This window comes from Galeopterus variegatus, unplaced genomic scaffold (genome assembly GCF_000696425.1).
Source record: "Galeopterus variegatus unplaced genomic scaffold, G_variegatus-3.0.2 Scaffold407, whole genome shotgun sequence".
Classification (NCBI taxonomy): domain Eukaryota; kingdom Metazoa; phylum Chordata; class Mammalia; order Dermoptera; family Cynocephalidae; genus Galeopterus; species Galeopterus variegatus.
In genome coordinates, this window is record NW_007726518.1 from 517,557 (window position 1) to 527,284 (window position 9,728).

General features: G+C 41.0%; 1 protein-coding gene across 1 annotated transcript in view; it reads left to right on the forward strand.

The window, feature by feature from the left end:
* The first annotated feature begins 784 nt into the window (after positions 1-784).
* The window catches only part of RIOK3 (RIO kinase 3), a 26,983-nt gene continuing 18,039 nt past the window's right edge, over positions 785-9,728 (forward strand). Inside the window, exons 1-5 of the mRNA XM_008568406.1 lie at positions 785-989; positions 7,883-7,998; positions 8,597-8,742; positions 8,836-8,943; positions 9,143-9,252. Coding sequence (XP_008566628.1) covers positions 927-989; positions 7,883-7,998; positions 8,597-8,742; positions 8,836-8,943; positions 9,143-9,252 — 543 coding nt within the window. The 5' untranslated portion in view covers positions 785-926. The remainder of the gene's footprint in view (positions 990-7,882; positions 7,999-8,596; positions 8,743-8,835; positions 8,944-9,142; positions 9,253-9,728) is intronic.

The window sequence follows — 9,728 nt, forward strand, 5'->3', positions numbered from 1 at the left end:
AGAGCCAATCCCCAGGCCCAGACTGCTTGGGCTCACCACGTATTGGCTTTGCCACATACTAGCTGTGTGTATGACCTCAAGCAACTTACCTTACTTCTCTGTGCCTCAGTTTCATTATCAGTGAAATGGAGATAATGATAATATTTACTCCTCAGGGTTAAGTGCGTGGATACAGTGACAAGTAATGTTTATTTTTACTCGGTCACGCTATAAAACACAGAATCAAAACTTTTATTATCCAGTCCTATTTTTGCTCGATGTCATATAACACATTTTACAAATTTTCGCATTCTACGCCCACCCTCAAACAAAAACTGCAGTCACAAATTCGACCGTCTTCTTCAGTCCCTTTCCCCTCTCTAAGCCTGCCATTTTCTGTCTCCCAAATCATCCCAGTTTAGAATCACGCCGGGAAACAATGAATAAACAGAGAGCACCTGGTTAGTTTGTTTATAGTTCACACAGTCTAACCTAGTTCAGCGCCAGCGGCTGACTTGGGTGCCAGGGAAGGAAGGGCAAGACGGCGCGGGGACTAAGCAGAGCCTGGGCCAGAGGAAGCCACACCCAGCCCCTGACCTGGCCGGCACGAGCGACCGTGACCACTAGCTGCCGCCCCTCGGACATTCCAGCCTCCGGCCCTGAGTGTAGCGGCCGGAAGTGAGGCCCGCCCGGGGGCGGGGCAAAATGACTTAAAGAGGAGGCTGGGGCAGCCGACCAATCGGAAGCGACTGTCCCAGCGGGGAGGGCGGAAGAGGCGCGGTCTAGTTCCGGCCGCGGCCGCCGCCGCCGCCGCAGCAGCCATCTGTCACCTTACCTCCGGCAGCAGCCACAACCGGTCGCCCCTTCACCGCTTGTCTCCTCGGCGGAGGCTGTTTCCCGTCCTGCCACCTCTCTGCTTTGTTCTTGTCGCTGCCTTTTTCCCCCCAATGGACCTGGTCGGAGTGGCATCACCTGAGCCCAGGCCTGGGGCGGCCTGGGGACCCAGCAAGGTGAGTGGCGGTCGGGGCTGCCGTACCCGCCTTGGTCACCCGGACTGGTTCTCTTGGAAGGCGGGGAGAGGGCGACGCTGTAGGCGACTCGGTATGTTCAGGGCGGGACCTTTTCCTCGGAAAGGGGGAACCGGCCGCGGGGCTGCCGAGGTGGGAGTAGGAGGGCAGCTGGGGCTCCCGAGGGACACCCTGGGTAGTTTTGCACTTTGCTTTCTGAATCTCCGTAGCATATAGTTGAGCAGGACTGGCCTACAGAGGCTGACATTTGAGGGAAAACAAGCACGAACTGTTTTTCACGGGCCAAGTGAGTCAGCTCAATACACGGAAAGCCAGATAGAAAGTTGGTTTAGGAAGCTGTTTACTTAATTTGACAAGTGTCATTATACCAGTTCGGTAATTTCTTGTTTTTGAAATAATGAAAGATAAAATCCGGGCGCTCCATCGCTCTCCCAACGCTAATGTACACTACATACTGTAAAACGGTTATGAATTTTCATTATTTGTCTGGGCTTTAACGTTTAAATTTTTTTTCCTGGAGTGGCAAACCAAAAACATTTACTTCACATTTGGTTTCTGGTTTTCAGGCTGCTCGATTTCACGATACTTTCATTAGAAGAATGAAAAGACTTTTGTGCCACATTTTTGAAGGTTTACTTAACAGGCTTGTTTCCATTGGGATTTTGTGTTCCTTAAATTAAAGTTACGAAGGAATCCAGCTATTTTAGCTTCATAACTGTTCTTTGCATGCTAACGTAGAACTGTTGTGCATTTAAAAGGTCACCTGTTAGGGATGGCCCATGGCTCACTCGGGAGAGTGTGGAGCTGAAAACACCAAGGCCACAGGTTCGGATCCTTATATAGGGATGGCCCGTTAGCTCACTTGGGGGAGCGTGGTGCTGACAACCCAAGTCAAGGGTTAAGATCCCCTTAGCGGTAATCTTCAGAGAAAAATAAAATAAAATTAAATTAAAATAAAAGGTCACCTGCTAATCTTATTGTATCTTCAGGTTTGGTCTTAACAGGAAAAGTGTTAATTAATTAGCTATTAAGTAAAGAAAATTTGATTTTTTTGAGAGTTCTAATACAACTGTAGGAAGAATCTAAGCTATTACATCTACCTGTTATTTCATGTATTTTTTGTGTTAAGGCCTTGTTTACAAGATCAAGATCAGTAGATATAAAATGACAAAATGAGTAAACAGAGACTAATAAACATATACATGTTAAATATATCTACTTAAGCATCCACAAAGGCTGGTGAAAGTGTCAAATGAGACAAACTGTGCTCAGAATACATCCTGACTTTAGAACAAATTTCACTTACAAAACTAATTTAATAATAACATTTTATATCATTTTCATTTAAGTGTACATTATCAGAGCTATATAATCCCATTTTTGTCATTGAACAAAAAAAAAATTCCTGGTTTATAGAAGTTCTATCAAGAAGAAAGGGCTTTAACAGGCAAAAGAGAAGGAGGCCAAAAGTATAACTTAATCCTTTTCTTCTCTAGCCTCAGGGAAGACCGAAGCGATTACAAAAACGTCATGGAGGGTGTAGAGATTTGAGGAGGGTTTTGAAAAATGGGAAGAATGTTAAAGGCCAAAAATTCTCAAAACTTTTTAGTCAGGACCTCTTTATGCTCTTAAAAATCATTGAGGACCAAAGAACTTTTGTTTACATTGGTTATATCTATTGATATTTATCATATCAGAAATTAAAACTGAGAAATTGAAAATTAAGTCATTTAAAAGTTGTATGTTAACATAAATAACATATTTTTGTATTAAAATTTTTCAAAACAAAAAAAGTGAAGAGAATAGGATTGTTTGACACTTTTGCAAATCTCTTTAATGTGTGGCTTCTTTGAAGGGAGCTAAATTTTCATATCTCCTTTTTTCATTCAATCTGTTGTGATATGTTTTGGTTGAAGTATATGAAGAAAATCCAGTTTCACAGGTTTATAGATTATAGCAGGTGTAATTGAAGATGAGTGATAAGAGCATGATAGAAATACTGAGAGCAAATAGAGTTAATTTCTGAAACTGCACATTTACATCCTAACCTCCTACCTTAGAAAATTCCAGAAAACACAAGAATGAACAAGCGCAGATTCCATTAGCCAGCAGAGTGATGATACCATCACATGTTATGTAGATTCTGGAAAACTCCACTCCACACTCTTGAGAGAAGGAGAGTTAAAAAGACAAAAAATGTCTTAGTATCATTTTGAAATTTTTTGACCTTGTAGATCCCCTAAAAGGGTCTTGGGGACCCCTCTTCCAGGGACCCAGGGTGCCAGTTACAAAATGCAGAACTGCTATTATGGACAGTGAATTTTAGGGGATATTCCAAGAAGGGAGGATTTGCAAACTGTGAAGGCAAAAGTGAGGAAGTATGTAGCTGTGTTGGAAAAGGAGCTGTAAAAAGTGGAGTAGTGATACTTTTCAAAACTGTCATGGTCATCAAAAACAAGGAAAATCTGAGAAACTCACATCCAAGAGGAGCCTAAAGAGACATGACAACTAAATGTAATGTATCCTAGATGGGATTCTGGAATAGAAAAAGGACATTAGGGAAAAACTAAAGAAATCTGATTATGGATTTCAGTTAATAATAATAATAAGGTATCAATGCTGGTTCATTAACTGTAATAGATATATGATACTAATGCAAAATGTTAAGAGTAGGGGAGACTGGGTATGCGGTATTTGGGAGCTCTACTATCTTTGCAACTTTTTCTGTAAATATAAAACTATTCCAAAATTTAAAGTTTTTAAAAAATGGATTAGTGTTGTTTTATAGACCCAGGTCAGTTTTTCCAGAGACCTTTGTCTTGAGATGTAAAATTACTCACTTAAATATTCTGCACAGACTTTATCTTCTAGGTGCATGGTTAGAAAAGGGACATTACTGGTGGTTATGGTTCTCTTGACTTGCTTCAAGTAGAGGACTGAATTTTTGTTATTTATGTGCCTCTATCATGTTTGCTGTTTTTGATTTTACTCGATTCTTTCCCCATAGTTGTCTTCAATAAAACTTTTTAAAAAGTGGGACAGGAAGCTAGAGGCACATCTTTAGGAGCTGGAAGAAAAGGGGGGTGATTTCCCTCTAATCTGCAGCTAGCCAGATATGGGAAAATATGGTAGTAATGAAGACCCCCCCCCCCATGAACAGAGTTAGTGGTAGCAGTTTTGCAAAGGAAAGGACAATAGTGTGGGTCTTACAGTTCTTTAGCAAGAGGAAAGAAAGAAACAGGGAGCTGGTGATGGGCTTGATGGATGTCCTTTTAAGTAGAATAACTTACTGGGAAGGACTGAGTGAGGTTTCCCATCAGATCTAGATGCTATGGGGAGTTTATGTTGTTGGTGAACAGAATAGTGGGAAATGACTTTGGATAGGTAGGATAGAGCAAGATTATGGAGGGCTTCCCCCATCTCCTTAGGTTTATTATTATTATTTTAATATTTAGTAAAGTTTCTCTATTAACAAAGAGTGTTTGAAGAGTCACAAGATGACAGAGGATTCCCCTACATCTGCCCCATGGTGCCTGTTCATAGGAGAAGCCTCTAGTAAATTTTCTAAGCCCCCCTGAGATGTGAACTGATTGTGCCCATGAGGAAGGTCCAGGGGGTCTGCCCCCTGCCTGGAAGCTGTCCCTAACACAGCCTGGAAAATTTTTATGGAGGGCTTTTGATGGCTGGTTTGAAAAGTTTGGATTTGATTTCGAAGTATGGGAATTGGCAATCTTTCTGAAATCTTTACTTATTTACCTCACTCCGGAAAGTTGCCTCAGGGTGAGGTGGTCCAGCAGAGCTGGTCAACAGAGGTACAGGGAAATATAGCTCTGGAGTCTAAGGCTCTGAGGAGCAAGATCAGTAGGAGTGGCAGTTAAAGTGTCTTGGTGCTATTTGTGGTCTCTACATGTTTCCCTTGTGAGCCAGTCCATCTGGGAGTAGGTACATCTTTGCCTCAAGAGAACAAAGTTACTGACTATCATTTTTGCCTGTTCTGAGAAATTGTTAGCTAACACTTTATCCCTTAGCAGAATTAATTGACAGATGGAAAAAGACTGGAAAAAGACTAGAAACCTCAGAAATAGGTGGGTGAGATGGAGGAAAGGACATTAGCATAGTAGGGATGTAGAAAGGTACCAGACCTCTGCAGCCTATGGACAACCTGGCAGTTTCACTGAATATCTGCAGTGTTTCTTTTCAGCACATATTATTCAGTAAATACTTGAATGCTTCTTTATGTCTGAAACTTTATGCTGGGCTCTGAGGATGAGAAGACCCCCCCCTTCAAGGGGCTCCTGCTCTTTCATGGCTGATGCATTAACCCTAAGTAGTGATCAGTCTTATGCTAACAGTGTTTGCATAATATGGGAATACAAAGGAAGGGATCCAACTTAGCCTGATGACATTGTGTATGTACAGAGGAGTGATGTGTAGAGGAGATGATATTTAATTGGTGTAAATTAGAGAAGAGAGGAAAAACCAATGAGAGAGAGAAGCATGGGTGAAGGCAGGGAGTGAGGGATGCCATATTTGGCATGTGATTAGTGTTACTGATGTGTAGAATAGATGAGGGCTGAGACTAGAAGAATAAATTCAGGCACGTTGTGAGGGACATTCCTTGATGAGGCATTTGGATTTTATATCGCAGGCAGAAGCGCAGTTTGCTTCTCACATTCCAGGGTAAGGTCATTAGGGAAGCTGTATAGCAAAATGCCGAGAGTGCAGCCTCTTGAGTCCTACTGCCTTGGTTCAATTTTCAGCACTTCCATCTACAGTTTTTTATCTTGGCTTAAAAAAACTTTCTGTGTCTCAATTTCTAAATCTATAAAATGGGGATGATATTGCAACTACTCAGTTATTGTATAACTTAAATAATCTATGTCAGTTATGTATGTTTAGCCAAGTGACTTAAATATAATGAATGTTCATATGTTTTATGTTATGCTGTATTAGTCATTGCCAAATGTGATTGAGAATTCTGAGTTAGAGAATTCAGTCATCTGCCCTTTTGAACCTGGACTTTGAAACTGATCAGATGTAGCATTTCTAGGCTAGACAGCATTATATCTTCTACCTAGAAGATGAAGAAGGAAGTCAGCAGATTCATGTGCCAAAAGATTAGCTATGTTCTCCAGATTACAGACAGCTTCACAATTCTAGACCTCAAAATCCTCACCAGGAGAGTGCTCACTTGCTGATAATCTCTGAGTGAATGTGTCACATCAGACCTTCAGGAAGCCCCCTGTTCTCTCCAGGTCTGGCCTTATAGAAGGCTGGAACAATTCTGCAGTAGGCTAATGTAGGTATGTGGTAGGGGCCAGGTACATCTCCTCTATCTTAGGGTGAGACTAGATAAAACTGGATTCTGATTCACTCAGGCATAAATATACTTATCGTTTATCACCCTTAGGTGCTCTGCCCAAACAACCTGAGCCAAGTAAATACCTGAACCCCAGCACTATGAAACCTGAACGAGGGTCAGTTGTCCAGTTGTCTCTTGAGAGTCATGCCAATCAGCCCTTAGACCAGCTAAAGAGCCTGTACAGGCTAAACTTGATTAAATAATTTTGTGGCTAAAACTGGTATCATCATATGCTATAGAGTAAATTAGACACTAGGGTAGTTAAGGAATGAGTCTGAATGTTATCCTAAAGGCAGTGGGAAACAATAAAAGAGATTTATGTAAGGAAATGGAACCAATCAAATCTGCATCTTAAGAAAAACCATTTTGTTGTGGTGTGGAGAATGGAAAAAGTAAGACTGGGAGCAAAGATTAGTTAGGAGGGTCTTATAGTAACCCAGTGATGGGATACCTTAAAGTAGAATCATGGAAGGGGGTTGGAGAGAGATGGGCAAGTTCAAGAGATACTTAGACATCTTACTCAACATTAATGGTCTTAATCACTAGACTGTAAAATGTAATAATTTGCTGCTGCTAAGTAAAGCTTGTCCTCTCAAAAATTATGAATTGTGAAATAAACCTTCTATAGTTTATATTTCAAGAAGGCTGAGACAATGATGTCATTGAGGAAGCCCAGCTCGATCTCATAGGGTATTACTTTGCTGTAGCCATATTGTTTCAAGAGTCTGTTTCTCAGCTTCTAAAGTTCAGAAATATCATTTTTGTTGTTTGTTCTTTGTTGTCTTTGTTTTGGTATATCCCAAGATGTCTTGAGAGGGGCTGACACACACTTTGTACACTTGACTTAATGTTTAAATTAGAATGAGTTATAACTTCTCAGTGGGCTTTGAATTGTGCTAGTCGTTAGTCTATTCCCAAAAGAAAATCTACTTGGGAAGCCAAATTATTAGCAGAAGATTGCTAGGTGAGTAAGGAATTGGAGTTTCATGGGCTCATTGGCTAGTGGGGTGTAAAGCACAGTGCTTTTCAACTGTAGACATACCTACCTAGTAGGCTAGAAAGTGCTTTTGCCTGTTTTAGTTATATATTTATCTTTGATTAGATTTGGGTTGGGAAATATTTTTACTTTTTTTTTTTTTTTATTATTCCTTTTTGTCTTTTTTTACTGACCAGTAACGGGATCGCAACCCTCGGTGTCGCGCCCGTACCGGGGACCGGCAACGGGATCGCAACCCTTGGTGTTGCTTCTGCACCGCGCTCAGCCAGTGAGCGGGAACCGGTCTCCACATGGGATCCGAACCCTCGGCGGGAGCGCCACCGCGCTCCCAAGCGGCGCACTCTCCAGTGCGCCACCGGGCCAGCCCGATATTTTTACTTTTGAGATGACTTTTACATATAGCTAATCATTCATTGGGGTTTAAACTAGTTTAATTCTCAGAGGGTAACCTTATTTCCAATTTGGGAGGAACGTTGTTTCACTATTATGTATTGATCCGCATCTTTTTTTTAATAGTGTCCATGGGCTACCCCTCAAAATACAATATCATGTTCTTTGGCTGATGTAATGAGTGAACAGTTGGCTAAAGAACTGCAGTTAGAAGAAGAAGCTGCTGCATTTCCTGAAGTTTCGTAAGTGAAATTCACAAAGTATCTATTTTATCTAGCAGGTTATTATAGCAAAGTTTTAGGATTTGATTAGTGATCATCATGACAAGTGATTTAGAAATACGTTTAGAAAAGCAGTGCAGTAGCACCATATCGGGAGTCCACTGATATTTGGATTTTGGTCCTGATTCTGGGACTGGTTTTCAGTATTATCTTGGTCAAACCACTGTTTCTCTGGGTTGTAATTATTTCATGTTCATGCAACAGTTTTACTAGATGAGGGACAGTTTTGAGCAAGTGTTTGTAGTTTATCTTTTCATAAATATTTCTCTTTCCTTTGAGTAGAGCACAGAACAAATGAATTCTGGGTCTCAGTTTGGATTTTATTATAGACCTTCTTTTAGCTTTCTCTTGTAGCTCTCTCAGTCCCAGCTGGTGCTCTCACAAGTGCATGCCACTGGTCTCGAGGCTTGCTGGCCAGGAGAAGGTGAATGGTTTGGTAGTGTTCTTTCCCATTGTTCAGTACAATTTTAACACTGAAAAGACACATCCTACTGTCATAATTGGTAGGCTCTGTTTATACAAGCCAGTATATTAACTTATATTGCCTTATTTTAAATAGTGTTGCTGAAGGACCGTTTATTACTGGAGAAAACATCGACACTTCCAGCGACCTAATGCTGGCTCAGATGCTACAGATGGAATTTGACAGAGAATATGATGCACAGCTTAGGCGTGAAGAAAAAAAATTCAATGGAGATAGCAAAGGTACTATAACCTTTTTGTGACAACTCCATTAGGTGGTAGAAAATGCTTATACTGTGCTCCTAAATAAATCTTCAACTATTTTTGTTTTGTAAGTTTCCATTTCCTTTGAAAATTATCGAAAAGTGCATCCTTATGAAGACAGTGATAGCTCTGAAGACGAGGTTGACTGGCAGGATACTCGTGATGATCCCTACATACCAGGTATCCATGTTTTTATTTTTTCAGAGTGTAGAATGGATAGGAAGACTGATTTTTCCAGTGAACCCTTTTAGCTTTATATTTGTCTTTGAACCTCATGGGTAATTTACTCTTAGATTCAAATGTCTTTTCAGACAATGTTGAATGCAGCAATTTAGTCTTTGCTATTTTTATATATTTGGCTTGTCTTAATCGCCTTTAGCAAAACCAGTTCCTACTCCCAAAAAGGGTTTTATTGGAAAAGGAAAAGACATCACCACCAAACATGATGAAGTAGTATGTGGGAGAAAGAATACGGCAAGAATGGAAAATGTAAGTCACAGAAAGTATCTGTCTCTGAATTGAGAGTTTTATTTGAATAAGTTTTAAAAACAGGATTCTAAATACCATGTCTTAAGTTTTTAAAAATATCTTTCTTCCTTTCTGATGATGTTTTAGATGACAATATATCAATACCATGAAGATCCGGCCACTAATGAGAACATAAAGTACCCCAGAATAAAATTCTACAATGTTAAAAAGGCTAATTTGATATATATGATTCTAAAATTAAGGAATAGTTTTTTTTTTTTCCTTTTTGTCTTTTTTCGTGTCCGGCAATGGATCGCAACCCTCAGTGTTGCGCCCGTACCGGACTGGGACCGGCAACGGGATCGCAACCCTCGGTGCTGTGCCCGCACCTCGCTCAGCCAGTGAGCGGGAACCGGTCTGTATGTGGGATCCGAACCCTCGGCGGGAGCGCCACCGCGCTCCCAAGCGGCGCACTCTCCAGTGCGCCACCGGGCCAG